The 25,787-nt window shown below is 42.0% G+C and overlaps 1 protein-coding gene across 1 annotated transcript in view; it reads right to left on the minus strand.

Moving 5' to 3' along the window:
- Positions 1-1,949: 1,949 nt before the first annotated feature.
- The window catches only part of LOC135463097 (uncharacterized), a 29,096-nt gene continuing 5,258 nt past the window's right edge, over positions 1,950-25,787 (minus strand). Inside the window, exons 3-14 of the mRNA XM_064740417.1 lie at positions 23,774-23,983; positions 22,791-22,972; positions 19,741-19,900; positions 15,651-15,774; positions 14,522-14,648; positions 14,095-14,266; positions 13,124-13,302; positions 12,161-12,295; positions 7,670-7,714; positions 5,944-6,081; positions 4,367-4,477; positions 1,950-2,350 (exon numbers count right to left, since the gene is read on the minus strand). Of these exons, the coding sequence (XP_064596487.1) occupies positions 2,201-2,350; positions 4,367-4,477; positions 5,944-6,081; positions 7,670-7,714; positions 12,161-12,295; positions 13,124-13,302; positions 14,095-14,266; positions 14,522-14,648; positions 15,651-15,774; positions 19,741-19,900; positions 22,791-22,972; positions 23,774-23,983 (1,733 nt within the window). The 3' untranslated portion in view covers positions 1,950-2,200. The remainder of the gene's footprint in view (positions 2,351-4,366; positions 4,478-5,943; positions 6,082-7,669; positions 7,715-12,160; positions 12,296-13,123; positions 13,303-14,094; positions 14,267-14,521; positions 14,649-15,650; positions 15,775-19,740; positions 19,901-22,790; positions 22,973-23,773; positions 23,984-25,787) is intronic.

Here is a 25,787-nt window from a genome sequence, read left to right on the forward strand (position 1 = left end):
ACGTTGGCATGGACATGGAATATACAGACCACATCAAGACTAGCTGCATTCCTATTTCTGTCTTGTTATCATGTATAACGTTGGCATGGACATGGAATATACAGGCCACATCAAAACTAGCCGCCTTCCTAGTTCTGTATTGTTATCATGTATAACGTTGGCATGGACATGGAATATACAGACCACATCAAGACTAGCTGCCTTCCTATTTCTGTCTTCTTATCATGTATAACGTTGGCATGGACATGGAATATACAGGCCACATCAAGACTAGCTGCATTCCTATTTCTGTCTTGTTATCATGTATAAGGTTGGCATGGACATGGAAAATACAGGCCACATCAAGACTAGCTGCCTTCCTATTTCTGTCTTGTTATCATGTATAACGTTGGCATGGACATGGAATATACAGACCACATCAAGACTAGCTACCTTCCTATTTCTGTCTTGTTATCATGTATAACGTTGGTATGGACATGGAATATACAGGCCACATCAAGACTAGCTGCCTTCCTATTTCTGTCTTGTTATCATGTATAACGTTGACATGGACATGGAATATACAGGCCACATCAAGACTAGCTGCCTTCTTATTTCTGTCTTGTTATCATGTATAAGGTTTGGATGGACATGGAATATACAGGCCACATCAAGACTATCTGCCTTCCTATTTCTGTCTTGTATTCATGTATAACGTTTGCATGGACATGGAATATACAGACCACATCAAGACTAGCTGCCTTCCTTTTTCTGTCTTGTTATCATGTATAACGTTGGCATGGACATGGAATATACAGACCACATCAAGACTAGCTGCCTTCCCATTTCTGTCTTGTAATCATGTATAACGTTTGCATGGGCACGGAATATACAGAACATATCAAGACTAGCTGCCTTCCTATTTCTGTCTTGTAATCATGTATAACGTTTGCATGGACATGGAATATACAGAACATATCAAGACTAGCTGCCTCCCTATTTCTGTCTTGTTATCATGTATAACGTTGGCATGGACATGGAATATACAGACCACATCAAGACTAGCTACCTTCCTATTTCTGTCTTGTAATCATGTATAACGTTTGCATGGACATGGAATATACAGAACATATCAAGACTAGCTGTTTGAATAATACTAACATTTCATGTATGACGACAAAAATTACATATACCACATATTAACGTTAAAATGCTGCAGAATTCTTTGGTTCCTACGAGCCAAAAAGTTGCGCTCTGTTCTTGTTATGATAATGTTTATCTTTGCAATCAACCATATACGGCCTTTTTACCTATTCCATGTAAAAATGGAACAGATTTCTAAAAGTATTCTTTACTCACTAATGGGTTAAAGTCGTCCCCACTCAGATGTCAATCCTACAGCTAACACCCACACTACTCTTTAACCTGTAATTAAGCTGGTTAAAGTTTAAAGTTGCCAAGCGTATGACAGTGCCCCATTTTGCTTTCACAAAGTAGGTTAATGGGCGTATTAAAGTATGCTTTTCTTTTAACAAATGAAGTTGCTAAGTGTACCTGTATAAAGATTGCCTATCCTTGTTATCGGCGGACTTGCCATATGTATGAAAGGTGTTTGATTCTTTTCAACCATTTTCTTATCTGGTCAAGTTGCGCTGAGTATGAATTTCCACAGATAAAGTTGTTAACAGTGAGTGAGTGCTTGGGGTTTAACGTCGTACTCAACAATTTTTCAGTCATATGACAACGAAGGAATCCTTAGGGTGTATGTAATATGCCTCCTTGTTGCAGGGCAGATTGCCACCACTCTTTTATGTAGTGCTGCTTCACTGAGACGACTTACCGGAGACGACTTACCGAAGGCGAGTAAGCCGACCCGCCGAGCCATATTACTCATACGGGTCAACCAGTTGTTGCACTATCCCCTTCATGCTACAGTGCAGAGCTATGTGAAAACCCAGTCACCAATAGATCAATGATCGTCTTCTGACAGCCAGTCACGTTTATTATGAGAAAAAGCTAATCCCACTTCAATCGCACAATTAAATGGCGGCAGAGCGCGAATAAAATCTGTCTTGGTCCCTATGTGTGGCCATTTATTAGCTATCACACTGTCGCCACTGCTCTGGTTTTTCTCTCTATGCTGTAAGTCTTTTATACTCTATCACCTCTCATTCCACAGCTGATCGGCGGTCCTTTTGATTCTCCAACTCTCTTCCAATCATCACCATCCTCGGATGGACGTTAGCCAATCAGTGACAAGTTTGTAATCCGGGCACTCGGGAAGCCGTGTTTTCCGATTGGCCAGTTTGTCTCTCAGCTTTTCATACTTGTCAGTGGCGAGTTGGAGAAGATTTTCTCTGGACATTTCTCCCTGTAGAGAGAAATATCACACCTTCCATGTGTACAACAAGACAGGAAGCCAGCATAAGCTCGCCTTGAACTCACAGTAATGGGAATGGTAGGTTATTGTGCTGTGCTATGCTACCACTAGGTCATGAATACAACATGAAATAAGCTCGACTTGAACTCACAGTAATGGGAATGGTAGGGTATTGTGTTGTGCTATGCTACCACTGGGTCATGAACACAACATGAAATAAGCTCGACTTGAACTCACAGTAATGGGAATGGTGGGTTATTGTGCTGTGCTATGCTAGCACGCTAACAACTAGGTCATGAACACAACATGAAATAAACTCGACTTGAATTCACAGTAATGGGAATGGTAGGTTATTGTGCTGTGCTATGCTACCACTAGGTCATGAACACAACATGAAATAAGCTCGACTTGAACTCACAGTAAAGGGAACGGTGGGTTATTGTGCTGTGCTATGCTAGCACGCTAACAACTAGGTCATGAACACAACGTGAAATAAGCTCGACTTGAACTCACAGTCATGGGAATGGTAGGTTATTGTGTTGTGCTATGCTACCACTAGGTCATGAACACAACATGACATAAGCTCGACTTGAACTCACAGTCATGGGAATGGTAGGTTATTGTGTTGTGCTATGCTACCACTAGGTCATGAACACAACATGACATAAGCTCGACTTGAACTCACAGTAAAGGGAACGGTGGGTTATTGTGTTGTGCTGTGCTAGCACGCTAACAACTAGGTCATAAACACAACGTGAAATAAGTTCGACTTGAACTCACAGTAATGGGAATGGTGGGTTATTGTGCTGTGCTATGCTACCACTGGGTCATGAACACAACTTGAAATAAGCTCGACTTGAACTCACAGTAATGGGAATGGTAGGTTATTGTGCTGTGCTATGCTACCACTAGGTCATGAACACAACATGAAATAAGCTCGACTTGAACTCACAGTAAAGGTAACGGTGGGTTATTGTGCTGTGCTATGCTAGCACGCTAACAACTAGGTCATGAACACAACGTGAAATAAGCTCGACTTGAACTCACAGTCATGGTAATGGTAGGTTATTGTGTTGTGCTATGCTACCACTAGGTCATGAACACAACATGACATAAGCTCGACTTGAACTCACAGTCATGGGAATGGTAGGTTATTGTGTTGTGCTATGCTACCACTGGGTCATGAACACAACATAAAATAAGCTCGACTTGAACTCACAGTAATGGGAATGGTGGGTTATTGTGCTGTGCTATGCTAGCACGCTAACCACTAGGTCATGAACACAACATAAAATAAGCTCGACTTGAACTCACAGTAATGGGAACGGTGGGTTATTGTGCTGTGCTATGCTACCACTGGGTCATGAACACAACATGAAATAAGCTCGACTTGAACTCACAGTAATGGGAATGGTGGGTTATTGTGCTGTGCTATGCTAGCATGCTAACCACTGGGTCATTTAACACAACATGAAATAAACTCGACTTGAACTCACAGTAATGGGAATGGTGGGTTATTGTGCTGTGCTATGCTAGCACGCTAACCACTAGGTCATGAACACAACGTGAAATAAGCTCGACTTGAACTCACAGTAATGGAACGGAGGGTTATTGTGCTGTGCTATGCTAGCACGCTAACCACTAGGTCATGAACACAACATGAAATAAACTCGACTTGAACTCACAGTAAAGGGAATGGTGGGTTATTGTGCTGTGCTATGCTAGCACGCTAACCACTAGGTCATGAACACAACATGAAATAAACTCGACTTGAACTCACAGTAAAGGGAATGGTGGGTTATTGTGATGTGCTATGCTAGCACGCTAACCACTAGGTCATGAACACAACATGTGGGTTATTTGCATGCACCCCTGCCATGCTTTAGAAATCTGACACGTGCACTCTGGAGATTATCTACTTACTGCGTTACACCTTTGAGAACATAAATTCTATGTTGACAATTACGGAAAAGAAACGGACTGATACTCAGGCTATATTGCACCTACCTGTAACTCGTCTTTGCGAACCCGCATGATGAAGTCTCTATCCTCTTGACATCGAACAGATGGAGTTTTACCCTCTAACATCTGCTCAACGCCACCCAGCTTGTGGAATATCTGTTAACATATATATTGGATCATAACATCAAAGCATGAAAATAGTGGACTGATTAAAGCACCGCACTAGTAACTGAACAAATGGACTTTAAGATCCAAAGGTTTTTGGATTTTCTTGGCCCAGACGGAAAAAGTTCTGGCTCGCTTTTACTATCACTTTTTTGGCCGATGAGGTGGCTTGATCGAATCCAGCTCTCGCTGTTTCGTCAATGGATGTGTTATGAGATTTGGTTGGTACCAGGTAAAGGTCTGTGCTTTACTCTGGGAACTCCAGATTCCTCCGCCTAATCCGATTTTCATCCACCTAATCCGATTTTAGCCATCTCATCCGTTTTCCCTCCCCTATTCCGCCGCCTAATCCAATTTTCCTCCACTTAACCTGATTTCCGCCATCTAATCCGTTTTCCGTCATCTAATCCGGTTTCCGTCATCTAGTCCGGTTTCCGCCATCTAACCCGGTTTCCGTCATCTAATCCGGTTTCCTCCACCTAATCCTATTTTCGCCATCTAATCCGTTTTCCCTCACCTATTCCACTTTCCTCCACCTAATCCGTTTTCCTACACCTAATCCGGTTTCCGTCATCTAATCCGGTTTCTGCCATCTAATCTGGTTTCCTCCACCTAATCCTATTTTTGCCATCTAATCCGTTTTCCCTCACCTACTCCACTTTCCTCCGCCTAATCCGTTTTCCTCCGCCTAATCCGTTTTCCTCCGCCTAATCCGGTTTCCGTCATCTAATCCGGTTTCCTCCATCTAATCCTATTTTCGCCATCTAATCCGTTTTCCCTCACCTATTCCACTTTCCTCCACCTAATCCGTTTTCCTACACCTAATCCGGTTTCCGTCATCTAATCCGGTTTCCGTCATCTAATCTGGTTTCCTCCACCTAATCCTATTTTCGCCATCTAATCCGTTTCCCTCACCTACTCCACTTTCCTCTGCCTAATCCGTTTTCCTCCGCCTAATCCGGTTTCCGTCATCTAATCCGGTTTTCGCCATCTAACTCGATTTCCGTCATCTAATACAAGTGGACAATTCTTCAATACGTCGTTAAACACCAAGGAAATAAACAAAACCTAGACCTCACCAGCTGAACAGTTAATACAGCATTGTGGATATCAAGTTACTGGTAGGAGCTTCATGTAACACCACGTACACGTTCTACCAAGGCTGTTAACTGTATATTGGCACCATAGTCAGAGAACAGTGGAGGCAGTAGAATTTTCGCTAGGTGGCTTGAATTTAGCTGTTACATGCCATCTGTGGGCATGGAACTCTTATAAGGCGAAATCACACTTTAGCTCGAGATCGAGGTCAGGTCTTGACATTTTGAAGACAATTCACGTCGAGAAGAGGATTCCGCTTTACCTAAACTGCATTCCTATCTGTGCTTGATTAGTGAGACTGTAACATCAACCAAGCTGAGCTATATGTAGCTGGACACTACCAACGATAATGGCGTTACCTGATAGAACAGCTTCCTGTCTCTAGAAGTTCCTGCGAACTTCTCGGCTCTGATCATGTTGAAGTTGTTTTTGATCAAACCCAGATACTGCTGTATGGCTTTCTCTGTCACGAACTGATGACGTTTTGCTGACAAAACCTATATGAAGGAAGACAAAGATAAAACTTAATTAAAAAACACCATTAATTATTTTTTTATCTTTTCAATTGTATAACTGCGATCGGCTGTGAAGAAAACTTGACAGATTGTAATAAACCACCGCTGTTCGAGAGCCATTTATGTTCGCAATGGGTGATCGGCGATAGCAAGAACGAATTGGCAAAATGAGCTAGCAGGAACCCCCATAGTTTTAAGCATAGGGCATGTATACTGGATGTGACACTAAGAATTTTGCCTTTGTCCCAGTTCATACAAGAAACTTGATGGGATTACACACAAACGTGCTGACTTTCAAATAAAGGTTCAAAACCCTGAATGATCTAAAACTACTTGGAAAACAGGACGAAGTTTGTGGAAACAATTTTATGTTTTACGAACAAGAAACATTTAACTGAAGTTGCCAGGAAGACATGCTTAATATATCGTTATATGTTAACTGTACAAAAGTTGTATATCATTCTTATAGCAACTGGGGCCCTTACTGACTCAGATGGTTAGAGCAAAAGCTTAATCCAACCATCAGGCCATTGACAGTGAGGATACGTCTTAGGTTCTAGCTCTCGCGGTTTCGGCTGCAGTTTTATTAATATGATTGGATTTATTTGATTGGTGTTTTAACCCGTACTCAAGAATATTTCACGTTTAAAAACAGCGGCCAAAATTATGGTAGGGGACACCGGGCAGATCCCGGTTGAAACTCATGTCCATCTGCAGGTTTCTGGTGACCTTGTCACGTACGGCCGATGAGGAAGTCAACATGAGCTGAACTCACAGTGACTGTATCAGCAGCTGCAGCTTTCCGTCAGGCTGTTTTTCAGGTACCTGGCGAAAGCTGCTTGTTTACTCTGGTTTCAGCACCAATCAGTCAAGCAATCATACGCGTAAGTACTGACAAAGGGTCTGTTGGATTCTAATACACCCACCTACACATACACTACATGCTGAATGCTGGTTGTAACAATTGTCCTAACATGCTGAATGCTGGTTGTAACAATTGTCCTAACATGCTGTATGCTGGTTGTAACAATTGTCCTAACATGCTAAAGTCTGGTTGTAACAATTGTCCTAACACGCTGAATGCTGGTTGTAACAATTGTCCTAACTTCTGATTGCTGGTTGTAACAATTGTCCTAACATGCTAAAGTCTGGTTGTAACAATTGTCCTAACATGCTGATTGCTGGTTGTAACAATTGTCCTAACATGCTGATTGCTAGTTGTAACAATTGTCCTAACATGCTGGTTGTAACAATTGTCCTAACACGCTGATTGCTGGTTGTAACAATTCTCCTAACACACTGAATGCTGGTTGTAACAATTGTCCTAACTTCTGATTGCTGGTTGTAACAATTGTCCTAACATGCTAAAGTCTGGTTGTAACAATTGTCCTAACATGCTGATTGCTGGTTGTAACAATTGTCCTAACATGCTGATTGCTAGTTGTAACAATTGTCCTAACATGCTGGTTGTAACAATTGTCCTAACATCTGATTGCTGGTTGTAACAATCGTCCTAATTTCAATATCAGGAATAATTCAACTTTTAAATAAAAGAGAAACTGTAACATACCTTCCATTCTTCACTGACATAATCAACGCTGTCCACAAAGAGCAGCTACAAAAAACAAGCATCAAAAATTATTACAAGCATTCACTAACTTCTCTTGCAAAGTTGAAATGCTTACATGTAAAGTAAGGTTTGCCTTTGAAGCCATTTAACAACATGTTCAGGGCTATATGAGTTCAGACTGGTCACTCACACTGACACCATTGTACATGTGTCATGTTTAGGGCTATCACAGTAAAAGTCCACCTGACAGTCATGACAAACTTAGACTGGTCATTGACACTGACACCCATGTACATGTATCATGTTTAGGGCCATCACGGTAAAAGTCCACCTGACAGTCATGACAAACTTAGACTGGTCACTCACACTGACACCATTGTACATGTATCATGTTTAGGGCTATCACCGTAAAAGCCCATCTGACAGTCATGACAAACCTAGACTGGTCACTCACATTGACACCAATGTACACGTATCATGTTTCATGTTTAGGGCTATCACCGTAAAAGTCCATCTGACAGTCATGACAAACCTCGACTGGTCACTCACATTGACACCACTGTACACGTATCATGTTTAGTGCTATCACGGTAAAAGTCCATCTGACAGTCATGACAAACCTAGACTGGTCACTCACATTGACACTATTGTACATGTATCATGTTTAGGGCTATCACCGTAAAAGTCCACCTGACAGTCATGACAAACCTAGACTGGTCACTCACATTGACACCACTGTACATGTATCATGTTTAGGGCTATCACCGTAAAAGTCCACCTGACAGTCATGACAAACCTAGACTGGTCACTCACATTGACACCACTGTACATGTATCATGTTTAGGGCTATCACCGTAAAAGTCCACCTGACAGTCATGACAAACCTAGACTGGTCACTCACATTGACACTATTGTACATGTATCATGTTTAGGGCTATCACCGTAAAAGTCCACCTGACAGTCACGACAAACCTAGACTGGTCACTCACATTGACACTATTGTACATGTATCATGTTTAGGGCTATCACCGTAAAAGTCCACCTGACAGTCATGACAAACCTAGACTGGTCACTCACATTGACACCACTGTACATGTATCATGTTTAGGGCTATCATCGTAAAAGTCCATCTGACAGTCATGACAAACCTAGACTGGTCACTCACATTGACACTATTGTACATGTATCATGTTTAGTGCTATCACCGTAAAAGTCCATCTGACAGTCATGACAAACCTAGACTCGTCACTCACATTGACACCACCGGCCCGGATAGCACAGTTGGTAGAGCGTCCGCTTCGGGACCGGTAGATCTGGGATCAATCCTTGATCGAGTCACACCTAAGACTTTAAAAGAGGAAGTTGTAACTTCCTCGCTTGGCGTTCAGCAAGAAGGGGATAGTGCAATGACTGGTTGACCCGTATCAGTATAATGGCTTGGGCGGGGCGGCTTACTTGCCTTCGGTAAGTCGTCTCAGTGAAGCAGCACTAAATAAAAGAGCGGTGGAAATCCGTCCTGCTACAAGGAGGCACGTTACACGTACATGCACCCTAAAGACTCCTTCGTCATCATATGACTAAAAAATTGTTGAGTACGACGTTAAACCCCAAGCACTCACTCACTCACTCACATTGACACCATTGTACATGTATCATGTTTAGGGCTATCACCGTAAAAGTCCACCTGACAGTCATGACAAACTTACTCGTCACTCACACTGACACCATTGTACATGTATCATGTTTCATGTTTAGGGCTATCACCGTAAAAGTCCATCTGACAGTCATGACAAACCTAGACTCGTCACTCACATTGACACCACTGTACACATATCATGTTTCATGTTTAGGGCTATCACCGTAAAAGTCCATCTGACAGTCATGACAAACCTCGACTGGTCACTCACATTGACACCACTGTACATGTATCATGTTTAGGGCTATCACCGTAAAAGTCCATCTGACAGTCATGACAAACCTAGACTCATCACTCACACTGACACCATTGTACACGTATCATGTTTAGGGCTATCATCGTAAAAGTCCACCCGACAGTCATGACAAACCTAGACTCGTCATTCACATTGACACCACTGTACACGTATCATGTTTAGGGCTATCACCGTAAAAGTCCATCTGACAGTCATGACAAACCTAGACTCATCACTCACACTGACACCATTGTACACGTATCATGTTTAGGGCTATCATCATAAAAGTCCACACGACAGTCATGACAAACCTAGACTGGTCACTCACATTGACACCACTGTGCACGTATCATGTTTCATGTTTAGGGCTATCACCGTAAAAGTCCACCCGACAGTCATGACAAACCTAGACTCGTCACTCACATTGACACCACTGTACATGTATCATGTTTCATGTTTAGGGCTATCACCGTAAAAGTCCATCTGACAGTCATGACAAACCTAGATTCATCACTCACACTGACACCATTGTACATGTATCATGTTTAGGGCTATCATCGTAAAAGTCCACCCGACAGTCATGACAAACCTAGACTCGTCACTCACATTGACACCAATGTACACGTATCATGTTTCATGTTTAGGGCTATCACAGTAAAAGTCCATCTGACAGTCATGACAAACCTAGACTCGTCACTCACATTGACACCATTGTACACGTATTATGTTTAGGGCTATCATCGTAAAAGTCCATCTGACAGTCATGACAAACCTAGACTGGTCACTCACATTGACACCAATGTACACGTATCATGTTTCATGTTTAGGGCTATCACTGTAAAAGTCCATCTGACAGTCATGACAAACCTAGACTCGTCACTCACATTGACACCATTGTACACGTATTATGTTTAGGGCTATCACCGTAAAAGTCCATCTGACAGTCATGACAAACCTAGACTCGTCACTCACATTGACACCACTGTACACGTATCATGTTTAGGGCTATCATCGTAAAAGTCCACCTGACAGTCATGACAAACCTAGACTCGTCACTCACATTGACACCACTGTACACGTATCATGTTTAGGGCTATCACCGTAAAAGTCCACCTCACAGTCATGACAAACTTAGACTCGTCACTCACACTGACACCATTGTACACGTATCATGTTTCATGTTTAGGGCTATCACCGTAAAAGTCCACCCGACAGTCATGACAAACCTAGACTGGTCACTCACATTGACACCATTGTACATGTATCATGTTTAGGGCTATCACCGTAAAAGCCCATCTGACAGTCATGACAAACCTAGACTCGTCACTCACATTGACACCACTGTACACGTATCATGTTTAGGGCTATCACGGTAAAAGTCCACCTGACAGTCATGACAAACCTAGACTTGTCACTCACACTGACACCATTGTACATGTATCATGTTTAGGGCTATCACCGTAAAAGCCCATCTGACAGTCATGACAAACCTAGACTGGTCACTCACATTGACACCATTGTACACGTATCATGTTTAGGGCTATCACCGTAAAAGTCCATCTGACAGTCATGACAAACCTAGACTCGTCACTCACATTGACACCACTGTACACGTATCATGTTTAGGGCTATCACCGTAAAAGTCCACCTGACAGTCATGACAAACTTAGACTCGTCACTCACACTGACACCATTGTACACGTATCATGTTTCATGTTTAGGGCTATCACCGTAAAAGTCCACCCGACAGTCATGACAAACCTAGACTCGTCACTCACATTGACACTATTGTACACGTATGAAGTACAAGTAGACAATCACTTAGAAAGATGAAAGCTTTCAGACCAGTGTTTGTGCCTGTTTTGAACATGTCTCGCCTCCACTGTTTGTCTGATTCACCTCCAATATGAATCTGCATCATCTCCATTAGTTGTCTCATTCACCTCTAATATGACTGCCTCACCTCCATTGTTTGTCTGATTCACCTCCAGTATGAATCTGCCTCACCTCTTTTGTTTGTCTGATTCACCTCAAATATGAATCTGCCTCACCTCTTTTGTTTGTCTGATTCACCTCCAATATGAATTTGCCTCACCTCCACTGGACTAACTCCAGTATGAGTATGACTCACCTCCAGTATGAGTCTGACTAACTCCAGTATGAGTATGACTCCAGTATGAGTCTGACTCACCTACAGTATGAGTTTGACTCACCTCCAGTATGAGTCTGACTCACCTCCAGTTTGAGTCTGACTCACCTCCAGTATGAGTCTGACTAATTCCAGTATGAGTCTGACTAACTCCAGTTTGAGTCTGACTCACCTCCTGTATGAGTCTGACTCACCTCCAGTTTGAGTCTGACTCACCTCCAGTTTGAGTCTGACTCACCTCCAGTTTGAGTCTGACTCACCTCCAGTATGAGTCTGACTCACCTCCAGTATGAGTCTGACTAACTCCAGTATGAGTCTGACTCACCTCCAGTATGAGTCTGACTAACTCCAGTATGAGTCTGACTCACCTCCAGTATGAGTCTGACTAACTCCAGTATGAGTCTGACTCACCTCCAGTATAACCACACTACATTTGAGTAACATTTCGCAGAACATCCGAGCCTCATAAACTCCGTACTCAAAAGCTTTCTCTGGGCCTCGACTTTCGTGTATTTCTGTCAGCCGTTTACAAGATGACAAAATCGTCTGAAAAAGAAACCACTTGTCACTTACTGAATTATGTAATTAAATCAAATCAAATCAATTTAAGTGAACATTCATGTAATTATAAACATGACGTGTATATCAGCCAAAATAACAGGTCTGTGACTTCAACAAACAAGAAATCCCCACAAATCAGGCCACAAGAGGGCTGAATCTTCATGTCAGCACAAGCCGGGTTTCAGCGTGTAAAAAATATAACCCCAACCCAAGTACATTATGTCGACACCATGTTTACAAAACTATTAGCTTCTCACTATTGCTAAATTATCCTTAAACATATCCGAAAAGCCATCTCCATATTTTGTAAAATAAGACTGTGTTCTGCTTAATTCATGTTTCTTGTCATTTGGCCTCTTTCATATCTTAACAAGGGTATTTTTTCATTGTTTGGTTATTAAACAGCTTTCATCATTATTTCTATCACATCTATGATGGCCTCAACTTGTGTCCTGTTGCTTCCACGTACATGTGAATTGGCAAATTGTTGGATGTGTATGCAACTGTTGAGAAATCAGATACTCCTAGTAATTTAGAATGTAAATTTTTACCACAAAAATTAAAACTTCCCTTTGGAGAAAGTGGTATAATCCAAGTGAACATGGTGAAATATTATTCAACATGGACAATATAGGTCTTACTATTTTCTCAAAAAAGGACCCATGGTATATTTCCGGTTTTTTTTTCAAAACTCTCAACCAATGGTTTCTTCAAGCTTGAACTTCATAATTGTAGAGCACATCCAACCGCATCATTTTCAATTTAGTCAGAAATCATGCAGCCTCAAAATGTGTCTATAACAATATAGTGTACCTGTGTGTGTGCACGATAAATCACCACATAGTCCACGTCACTGTCAGGGGTAGACAACCCATACAGGTGGCTGCCAGCACGCGCAATCATCAGAATCTGACTTGGGTCCAACTTACTGATATGGTCACCGATACTTTCCATCATGCTCACAAGGGAGCGCTGCTCCTCCTCAGAGACACCTGGTGGTGGAAAGGGGCAAACTTTTAACTGTAACATTGACTGTAATATGCAATATTTGGACACTTACCATTAAGTGTAGACAAGTACCCTCAGTTCTTGCTAATGCAATGATTGGGGGATTTAGGGCCTACTGTGTGGACAACACAAGCATTCAGATCTTCACACTCAAAGTTCATGCAATGTCCCACTACAAACCAGACCTGAACAAGCTCAAGGGAAATTGGCTTATGATAAGATGACATCTATACATCAGCACTGGACAGCTGCTCCCGTTACACTCATTTGGCTGTACATGAGAAAGTAACTCATAATCTAAGGCTATGTATTCTACGTTACCATGGTTTCCTGCACACACATGACTGACTTTGTAGCCTATAACTGAAATATTCTTGAGCTAAGCATTTCCTATAAACCCTAAGCAAAGAAATGGCCAGTTACCTGCAGCTATGGTCAGTAAGTTCATTATTCAATAAGTTAATTAGTAAGGTAGAGTAACAGCAAACAAACAACAAACAAAACAAGTATTTATTTGACTGTTGGTTAAAGCTGTGATGTACGCAAGGTTTTGTCGCTTGTATGACAATCGTCAGCTTTATGGGAGAGTTGAGAAAAAACCACTGACCTTCAGCAGTTAACTGACAAATCTTCTGACTTTTAACCTTTCAATGACCTTTTACACAGCCCCAATTAATACAGAATAACGTGCCAATATCCACTTTATCCCTACCAGCCCCAACTCCCCCCCCCCCCCCCCACCCCTGCCTTCAACTTTCCAAAAAGAGAAAACTTACCTGGAAATGGTGTCAATGCCTGGCCTTTGACCCTGACCTTGGCCATCCATTTACCCAGAATTCCCTCCACATGCTGCTGAGGTGTGAAGTTGAATCCCTTGAGGTCAAGGCTGAGCTGATCCCTCCATGAAATCACCAGGTCAAAAATCTCTTGTTTAGAAACATCAGGATTCTGTAGCACGAATCATTCATATGTTTACTGACTGGCTGATTGACCTTAAGCTTTATTACACAATCTCAAATGACAATTGTACTTGTTTGTACATATGATTTATTGACTAATGTGCTAGAATATCTTGTGCATTGGTTAAAGTCTAGTGCCAAGGGTACACATTTTCAATCTTAATGATGTAAGACTTCCAAAGACAAACTGATAAACCATGGAAATTGAACATACCAGTAACCATGGTAACAGAAGTCAACTTACCTTGTACAAAGAGCGGAGTTTGTCTACAGCTTGATGACCTTGAGGAGGTAGATTCTCTTGATTAAGTTCAAGGTCACAGGAGCATGGCCTTTGACCTTTCAGCAGGTTGTGCAGGTTGTTCAGTAAACTGTAACAGGCGTAAACTTGGAATGATATGTAGAGGATTTAGATATAGACAACCTGACAATTAATGTGAGGCATGTGAGAAGATAAGACAATGTGAGAAATACAGAATATGTCAGATTCAGAACATCTGTGAGATGCAGAACCTCTGTAAGAATTGGAACAGCTGTGAGATGTAGAACCTCTGTAAGAATTGGAACACCTGTGGGAGTTAGACTCTCTGTAAGAATTGGAACATCTGTGAGATGTGGAACCTCTGTAAGAATTTGAACACCTGTGAGAGTTAAAACCTCTGTAAGAATTGCAACACCTGTGGGAGTTAGAACCTCTACAAAATTTAGAACAGCCACAGGATAGGGAAATTTTACAATTTCGAATTTCCGTGAAAGTTAAAAAAAAAAAGATTCAGAACATCTGTGATGGAAATTATGAGCACGGGCTAAGTTGTGAAAATCTATTCAAGTTCAATCTAGAAGATTTGCCAGACTGAGAAAAACTATTCAAGATTAAAACATCTGTGTGATTAATAGAAAATGTAGTATTTACAGTACATGTGCTATGGAACATTCATAAAATATACAGCATCTGTTAAATATAGAAAATCTATGAAATTTGAAAGCATTTTAAAATTTTTAACAAAAATTTTCCTCTGTTTTCCTCTGGTGGTTTATCGTGGATGAGAATCCCTACACCAGTCATGCCCATAAACCTGGCTGTGTGATATGTTTACATGCCGATGTTCAAACCAAGCCTTGTAAAGCCATGGGTCTATCCTCCCCCCACATCCCCCTGTGCTATCCCCCACCCTTCCCCCTCTGTTCCCCTCCTGGACAGGAATTCCTACACCAGTCATGCCCATAAACCTGGCTGTGTGATATGTGTACATCTACCATAATCTACATGTACCATAGTTCAACGTTAAACTTCAATCATATAAATGTGGTGAAAATAAACCTATAAATTGAAAGTCTAAAAATGTTGCTAATATTACTACCAGCTGACTTACCGGAATGACTCCGAGAAATCCTCTATTGTGACGGTTCCCCTCAGACCCATTTTGCCTGTCTTGCGTTTTTTGGCGATGCCCCCTATAGCCTGTCCACGGCACTGTTCCACAAATCCACGGAGACCTGGCAATAATTACAGCAGAGCTAACAGGGAAAGCTAAGTGACCAACAACGACAAGGTCACGTCCTATTCTTTCTCTTTGCTGATTTAACTTGGTTGTTCATCTGGGGGCTTAGAAAGCTTCTATAGTTCTCAATTAATAGTTGTAAATATGGTGATTTGTAACTGAGATGCAGTATCCTACAATGGGTAATGTAACGGTATCCTACACTGGGTAATGTGACAGTATCCTACATTAGGTAATGTAATGTTATCCTACACTGGGTAATGTAATGTTATCCTACACTGGGTAATGTGACAATATCCTACATTAGGTAATGTAATGTTATCCTACACTGGGTAATGTGACAGTATCCTACATTAGGTAATGCAACAGTATCCTACATTGGGTAATGTGACAGTATCCTACATTAGGTAATGTAATGTTATCCTACACTGGGTAATGTGACAGTATCCTACATTAGGTAATGTAACGGTATCCTACATTGGGTAATGTGACAGTATCCTACATTAGGTAATGTAACGGTATCCTACATTGGGTAATGTGACAGTATCCTACAATAGGTAATGTAACGGTATCCTACATTAGGTAATGTAATGGTATCCTACATTGGGTAATGTGACAGTATCCTACATTAGGTAATGTAACGGTATCCTACATAGGCACCAAACAGTAATGTATATAATAGCTAGAAGTTCTGAAATAGGCACTGTATAGTAATGTGTATAACAGCTAGAAGTTCTGAAATAGGCACTGTATAGTAATGTATATAACAGCTAGAAGTTCTGAAATAGACACTGTACAGTAATGTATATAATATCTAGAAGTTCTGAAATAGGCACTGTATAGTAATGTATATAATAGCTAGAATTTCTGAAATAGGCATTGTATAGTAATGTATATAATAGCCAGAATTTCTGAAATATGCACTGTATAGTAATGTATATAATAGCTAGAAGTTCTGAAATAGGCACTGTATAGTAATATGTATAACAGCTAGAAGTTCTGAAATATGCACTGTATAGTAATGTATATGATAGCTAGAAGTTCTGAAATAGGCACTGTATAGTAATGTGCATAATAGCTAGAAGTTCTTAAATAGGTGCTGTAGAGTAATGTGTATAACAGCTAAAAGTTCTGAAATAGGCACTGTATAGTGATGTATATAATAGCCAGAATTTCTGAAATATGCACTGTATAGTAATGTATATAATAGCTAAAAGTTCTGAAATAGGCATTGTATAGTAATGTATATAATAGCTAGAAACTCTGAAATAGGCATTGTATAGTAATGTATATAATAGCTAGAATTTTTGAAATAGGCACTGTATAGTAATGTGTATAACAGCTAAAAGTTCTGAAAAAGGCACTGTATAGAAATGTATATAATAGCTAGAAGTTCTGAAATAGGCACTGTGTAGTAATGTATATAATAGCTAGAAGTTCTGAAATAGGCACCAAATAGTAATGTATATAACAGCTAGAAGTTCTGAAATAGGCACTGTGTAGTAATGTATATAATAGCTAGAAGTTCTGAAATAGGCACATATATATAATGTATATAATAGCTAGAAGTCCTGAAATAGGCACTGTGTAGTAATGTGTATAACAGCTAAAAGTTCTGAAATAGACACTGTATAGTAATGTTTATAATAGCTAGAAGTTCTGAAATATGCACTGTATAGTAATGTATATAATAGCCAGAAGTTCTTAAATAGGCACTGGCTCAGTCGATTAGTGCGCTAGCACAGGGTAATGACCGAGGAACCTCTCACCAATTCGGTCGCTGTGAGTTCATGTCCAGCTCATGCTGGCTTCCTCTCCGGCCGTAAGTGGGAAGGTCTGCGAGCAACCTGCGGATGGTCGTGGGTTTCCCCCGGGCTGTGTCCTGGTTTCCACCCACCATAACGCTGGCCGCCGTCGTATAAGTGAAATATTCTTGAATACGGCGTAAAACACCAATCAAATAAATAAGTAAATAAATAGGCACTGTATGGTACTGTGCCATTACTGTAGTTTGTGGCTGAAAGTATTTCTCAAGGACTTCAAGTATCTAAAAATGTACCTCCCCAGAAACCTTCATGAACCACTCAGCTTTAATAATGATATTCATTGATGACATTTTTGTAGTTTTTTATCAGTCCATTTAGAACATTTAACAATAAAAGATGTCCAACAAATTCAAATAAACTCTACACCAAGGCCATTAAAAACTCTCAACAAACTTCAAACTTACTCTCAAGAGCAAGGAAAGTCTTGTTTCCTGATTGCTTACTTAGCCAAGTAGTTTGCTAACGGCTTGCTAATACTGAACTAGTGGTAATTTAGTGGCTTTCAAGTAGTGAGCTAATAGCTTGTGAGCATTTTTTCAGCTAGTGGCTTATGAGGGAACAGCTAGTGGTTAGTGAATGATGAGCTAGTGGCTTGTGAGTGATGAGCTAGTGGAGCTAGTGGCTTGTGAGTGATGAGCTAGTGGCTTGTGAGGGAAGAGCTAGTGGCTTGTGAGTGATAAGCTAGTGGTTAGTGAGTGGTGAGCTGGTGGCTTGTGAGGGAAGAGCTTGTGGTTAGTGAGTGGTGAGCTAGTGGCTTGTGAGTGATGAGCTAGTGGTTAGTGAGTGGTGAGCTAGTGGCTTGTGCGTGATGAGCTAGTGGTTAGTGAGTGGTGAGCTAGTGGCTTGTGAGTGATGAGCTAGTGGCTAGTGACTGATGAGCTAGTGGTTAGTGAGTGGTGAGCTGGTGGCTTGTGAGTGATGAGCTAGTGGCTTGTGAGGGAAGAGCTAATGGCTTGTGAGTGATGAGCTAGTGGTTAGTGAGTGGTGAGCTAGTGGCTTGTGAGTGATGAGTTAGTGGCTTGAGAGGGAAGAGCTATGGCTTGTGACTGATGAGCTAGTGGTTAGTGAGTGGTGAGCTAGTGGCTTGTGAGTGATGAGCTAGTGGCTTGTGAGGGAATAGCTAGTGGCTTGTGAGTGATGAGCTAGTGGTTAGTGAGTGGTGAGCTAGTGGCTAGTGACTGATGAGCTAGTGGTTAGTGACTGATGAGCTAGTTGCTTGTGAGTGATGAGCTAGTGGTTAGTGAGTGGTGAGCTTGTGGCTTGTGAGTGATGAGCTAGTGGCTAGTGACTGATGAGCTAGTGGCTTGTGAGTGATGAGCTAGTGGTTAGTGAGTGGTGAGCTGGTGGCTTGTGAGTGATGAGCTAATGGCTTGTGAGTGATGAGCTAGTGGCTAGTGACTGATGAGCTAGTGGCTTGTGAGTGATGAGCTAGTGGTTAGTGAGTGGTGAGCTAGTGGCTTGTGAGTGATGAGCTAGTGGTTAGTGAGTGGTGAGCTAGTGGCTTGTGAGGGAAGAGCTAGTGGCTTGTGAGTGAAGAGCTTGTGGTTAGTGAGTGGTGAGCTTGTGAGTGATGAGCTAGTGGCTAGTGACTGATGAGCTAGTGGCTTGTGAGTGATGAGCTAGTGGTTAGTGAGTGGTGAGCTAGTGGCTTGTGAGGGAAGAGCTAGTGGCTTGTGAGTAATGAGACAGTGGTTAGTGAGTGGTGAGCTAGTGGCTTGTGAGTGATGAGCTTGTGGTTAGTGAGTGGTGAACTAATGGCTTGTGAGGGAAGAGATAGTGGCTTGTGAGTAATGAGACAGTGGTTAGTGAGTGGTGAGCTACATGTAGTTGGTTGTGAGGCTGACCTAGTTGCTTGTGATGGAAGAGCTAGTAGCTTGAGGGGTGAGCTATTACTTCTGAATGGTGAGCTAGAGGCTTGCAAAGTGGTGAGCTAGTAGTTGAAGAACGGTAAGCTACTTGCTTGTGAGTGGAGAGCTACATTTAGTAGCTTGCTATTGGTGATCTAGTTGTTTGCAAGTGATTTAGTCAGATGGTTGTGAGTGGTGAGCTAGTCGCTTTCTTGTGGTGAGTTATTTGTCTATCACTGAGAACATATAACCCTGTTAACAGGTCTACATTTTGTAAATCAAACTCACCCATAAGCTGTTTATGATCCAGCATCTCTCTCAGTGACTTCCAGTCCTCGTCTTCAAACAACACTGCCCCCTGGTGGCAGAACAGTGCCTCAGCAAATCTTGACTTCCCTTTCGCCAGACAGTGTACCAGATGGTAAAGTTCTATAGCGTACAGCCAACCCTGAAGAAAATGCAGAAATGTATAGGTATGTATGCCTGGGGTTTAACGTCGTACTTACCAAGTCTTCAGTCATATGACGCTGAGGAGTCATTAGGTGTGTGTACATATACTCTGACTAGCCCATGCAACCAAAGTGCTGCTGCCACTGAAGTATCATGTCAAAGACACCAAAAACAACACCCCACCCAGTCACATTATACTGACACCAGGCCAACCAGTCCTGTTTCCTTGCTCTAACCTCTAACTGCTGAGCACCAAATGAAGCAGCAGCAAGTAGCCCATGAAAGTCTTCTGTATAACTTGACTTGAATTTTGTCCTGTGGTTTCTCAACTTTGAGGCAAATGCGCTAAGCATTAGGCCACCAAAGCAGCCAAAGCAGATTTTTTCCCTGAAAACATGCCAGACTATGTTGAATGTATGTTCTTAGATCAGCTACTCAACCTATTCAACTCATGATCTTTACTTGAAAAACTTAAAAGCCAGATCCTTGTCTCTAATTCATCGGAAATCAGAGCATCCAGTTTAACCCAACAAAACTTTGGAATATCACTAATAACTTTCCCACCTGTGACAAGTTACAGTTGTTTGGAACGTTACCGACAAACTTTGGCGTGTCACTATTAACTTTCCCACCTGTGACAAGTTACAGTTGTTTCGAACGTTACCAACAAACTTTGGCATCTCACTATTAACTTTCCCACCTGTGACAAGTTACAGTTGTTTGGAACGTTACCGACAAACTTTGGCGTGTCACTATTAACTTTCCCACCTGTGACAAGTTACAGTTATTTGGAACGTTACTGACAAACTTTGGCATCTCACTATTAACTTTCCCACCTGTGACAAGTTACAGTTGTTTCGAACGTTACCGACAAACTTTGGCATCTCACTATTCCCTTTCCCACCTGTGACAAGTTACAGTTATTTGGAACGTTACCGACAAACTTTGGCGTGTCACTATTAACTTTCCCACCTGTGAAAAGTTACAGTTGTTTGGAACGTTACCGACAAACTTTGGCGTGTCACTATTAACTTTCCCACCTTTGACAAGTTACAGTTATTTGGAACGTTACCAACAAACTTTGGCGTGTCACTATTAACTTTCCCACCTGTGAAAAGTTACAGTTGTTTCGAACGTTACCGACAAACTTTGGCATCTCACTATTAACTTTCCTACCTGTGACAAGTTACAGTTATTTGGAACGTTACCGACAAACTTTGGCGTGTCACTATTAACTTTCCCACCTGTGACAAGTTACAGTTATTTGGAATGTTACCGATAAACTTTGGCGTGTCACTATTAACTTTCCCACCTGTGACAAGTTACAGTTATTTGGAACGTTACCAACAAACTTTGGCGTGTCACTATTAACTTTCCCACCTGTGACAAGTTACAGTTATTTGGAACGTTACCAACAAACTTTGGCATCTCACTATTAACTTTCCAACCTGTGACAAGTTACAGTTATTTGGAACGTTACCGACAAACCTTGGCGTGTCACTATTAACTTTCCCACCTTTGACAAGTTACAGTTATTTGGAACGTTATCGACAAACTTTGGCATCTCACTATTAACTTTCCCACCTGTGACAAGATACAGTTGTTTCGAACGTTACCAACAAACTTTGGCATCTCACTATTAACTTTCCCACCTGGAACTGGGGTGCAGGGAACTGGGGTGCAGGACCTGGGGTGCAGGGACCTGGTGTGCAGGGAACTGGGGTGCAGGGAACAGGGGTACAGGGAACTGGGGTGCAGGACCTGGGGTGCAGGGAACTGGGGTAGAGGGAACAGGGGTAGAGGGAAATGGGGTGCAGGCAACTGGGGTGCAGTGAAGTGGGGTACAGGGAACTGGGGTACAGTGAACTGGGGAGTAGGGAACTGGGGTGCAGTGAACTGGGGTGCAGGATCTGGGGTGCAGGGAACTGGGGTAGAGAGAACGGGGGTAGAGGGAAATGGGGTGCAGGCAACTGGGGTGCAGTGAACTGGGATACAGGGATCTGGGGTACAGTGAACTCGGGAGCAGGGAACTGGGGTACAGTGAACTGGGGTGCAGGACCTGGGGTGCAGGGAACTGGGGTAGAGGGAACGGGGGTAGAGGGAACGGGGGTAGAGGGAAATGGGGTGCAGGCAACTGGGGTGCAATGAACTGGGGTGTAGGGAACAGGGGTGCAGGGAACTGGGTTGCAGGAACTGAGGTGCAGGGAACTGGGGTGCACAGAACTGGGGTGCAGGAACTGGGGTGAGGGAACTGGGGTGCAGGGAACTGGGGTGCAGGAACTGGGGTGCAGGAACTGGGGTGCAGGGAACTGGGGTGCAGGGAACTGGGGTACAGGGAACTGGGTGCAGGGAACTGGGGTGCAGGGAACTGAGGTGCAGGGAACTGGGGTGCAGAGAACTGGGGTGCAGGGAACTGGGGTGCAGGGAACTGGGGTACAGGGAACTGGGGTGCAGAGAACTGGGGTGCAGGGAACAGGGGTGTAGGGAACTGGGGTACAGAGAACTGGGGTGCAGGGAATTGGGGTACAGAGAACTGGGGTACAGGGAACTGGGTTGCAGGGAACTGGGGAGCACAGAACTAGGGTGCAGGAACTGGGGTGCAGGGAACTGAGGTGCAGGGAACTGGGGTGCAGGGAACTGGGGTGCAGGGAACTGGGATGTCAGTGCCCTTCACCAGTTATAATACCTTATTACAAACTTCTAATTTCAACCTCTACTTTGACTCCCTTTCATAATTTTGTTATTTATCTAATTAATGGTTGCACCAAACTTAATTTGCCATACATAAGAATTTTTCACTTATGCATTCGTGTGAATAAATTATTATGTGAAACATAATAATTTTAAGTATTAAAAACAGAGGATGGTCTGTTGTTATAGCAACCCACCATATCAATGACATCACTCTGGTCTCTCAGATGTGTGTTGGCTGGAGACAGGAACTTGTCGTCATGGGAGACATACACGATGAAGAGGACATTGTGTCGTGCCTGTTCCCCTCGCTCTCGCTGGGAGGCCCCATACCATGGACATGTAAGCAGCACACCACACAACAGGCGCTTACACTGATCTGTCAATCAACAGGAATCAATTGAAGTCTCATTTTTATTCATCTATGTTTTATTTGATTGTTTTGTTTTAAAGGCATCTAAAACTCTTTATATATCATGGGATAAATAAATTTCTTTTAAATATCACACCCTTATTCTACATGTAAGTCTAGCTCTCTTTATACTGCATTAATGCCATTGTCCCAGCTGAATAATATTTAACATATACAAAGGCAGGCATCTGACAAACCTCCTAACTTACAGCCACAGTCAAAGCAGCCAGAGCTGGATTTGAGCATGTGACCTTGTTGTTCAAGGACATAATCATTGCAGAGTAAGCCGTCTGAGTCTCAGTCTAAGAGGGTCTGATCAGGTCACAAGACAACAGAAGGTGAATGTTTGGAAAAGATTTTCAAGTTGCTGCAGCACATAATGGCAAATCTTCCAGTCATTCACATTATTCAAAATGTTATTGGGGCCTCCATGGCCAAGATGGCCAGAATGCCAACATGGCGCAATGACCCAGGAGCCTCTAACCAATGCAGTGAAGGCGAGTTCAAGTCTCATGCTAGTTTTCTCTCCATCCGTATGTGGGTAGATCTGCCAAAAACTGCCATTGTATAAATGAAACATTCTTTAGTATGGTGCAAAACACAAATCAAATAAATCAATCAAATAAAGAAAAATGTTCCTAGAATGTTATTTTGCAGATGGCAGTTCTGTCCTGCAACAAACAATTGGTCAGGGTCAAAATACTTTTGGGTGCAGGACATTTTCCTAGTTCTTTTGTTTATGTCCAGACTTTACATGATAAACAATACCTTTAAACAGCTTCTCTATAAGACTTGTGAACTTTTCCCGCACTGCTGTTGTCAATGATGCTGGGACGTGCATCAGAGTGAGTTGTTTCAACTCTAGGTGCAGGTTGTCATGGTGATTCACTGTTGTTGGTTCAAAGTCCAGGTGAGAGCCTTCCAGTCTGGACTTGATGTCCCGCAGTTTGTCCAGGGCTTCTCCACTCTCATCCCGTACTTCAGTAAAATCAAAAATTCCTCTATATTGTCACTGGTGACATGAAATTCTGAGAAAGATTTCTCCACGATATGTCTGAAATATTCTCTATGTAATATGAAGCCATGATCATTCATTTATTACATGACAATTTGTGTTCCTCATATGACAATGTATGATCATAGCTTACATATTACATCACACATGTAATATACATTTCCAGATATACTCGATCATTTTGATCATATTTCAGATTTACAGACCTATACATTATTTCAAGATCTTCTTACACTTTTGATCATTTCTTTATCTAATGAATAGGCTATTCTGATGATGTCTGACATTTCTTGAGTCCGTCAAAACTTTGCTCATATCTTGCTTGTCAACTTGTCATTTTTTGGTTACATTTCAGAATTTGATAATCATTTTTATTCAAGTTGTAGTTTGCATTAACATTACAAACATAACTTCTGGCTCCAGATCTAATCATGATTTTACTCATGTGTTTCATTTACCAGATGATCATTTTTATTACGTCATATAACAGTTCTTGATTTGATCAACATTTTTACAATATTTTACATTTACTGATCTTCATTATTAGCCCATTAGTCATATCACATATTTCTGATCTTGATAACTGAATTTCACCTAAAGTTTGGTACGTAAAACTGCACTTTCAGAAACACTTAAAGGCCTTAACATGATATGAAAAAACATTATTCTATTTTACCTAAAACTCCGACTTGGTCTTAGAAGGTGGATGAATCAATTAGAATCAAGCAAAATGTATCACTCAAAATATAATAAACTTCAGACGAAGTGGTCAGTACCAGTATACCTACACTTCTTGCACTAATCATCAGTGCATCTTTGACCATGCCTTACATCACCAAATCTGATCATCTGTTGTCCAGATCTAGTTATTAATTTGTGATCAAAGATGGCACTTCTGGTTCTTGTTACCACTTTGGTCGTACCTTTTCTTGATCCAACGATCATTTTTACCAAAGCCTAACATTTTCAGATCTGATCATTGTTAGGCTATGTAATCCATACCTTGTTCTGTTCACATTTTATGGTTACCCTATAATGAGCATGCGCACTAATAATACTGACAGTACCATAGAGTAGCCGTGCGGATGTGAACAGTGAATGTCAGAGCACGTGCACTAAGTCATACTGACAGTACCATAGAGTAGCCGTGCGGATGTGAACAGTGAATGTCAGAGCACGTGCACTAAGTCATACTGACAGTACCATAGAGTAGCCGTGCGGATGTGAACAGTGAATGTCAGAGCACGTGCACTAAGTCATACTGACAGTACCATAGAGTAGCCGTGCGGAAGTGAACAGTGAATGTCAGAGCATGCGCACTAATAATACTGACAGTACCATAGAGTAGCCGTGCGGATGTGAACAGTGAATGTCAGAGCATGCGCACTAATAATACTGACAGTACCATAGAGTAGCCGTGCGGATGTGAACAGTGAATGTCAGGGCATGCGCACTAATAATACTGACAGTACCATAGAGTAGCCGTGCGGATGTGAACAGTGAATGTCAGGGCATGCGCACTAATAATACTGACAGTACCATAGAGTAGCCGTGCGGATGTGAACAGTGAATGTCAGGGCATGCGCACTAAGTCATACTGACAGTACCATAGAGTAGCCGTGCGGAAGTGAACAGTGAATGTCAGAGCATGCGCACTAATAATACTGACAGTACCATAGAGTAGCCGTGCGGATGTGAACAGTGAATGTCAGAGCATGCGCACTAATAATACTGACAGTACCATAGAGTAGCCGTGCGGATGTGAAC

This window comes from Liolophura sinensis, chromosome 2 (assembly GCF_032854445.1).
Source record: "Liolophura sinensis isolate JHLJ2023 chromosome 2, CUHK_Ljap_v2, whole genome shotgun sequence".
In the NCBI taxonomy this organism is placed as follows: domain Eukaryota; kingdom Metazoa; phylum Mollusca; class Polyplacophora; order Chitonida; family Chitonidae; genus Liolophura; species Liolophura sinensis.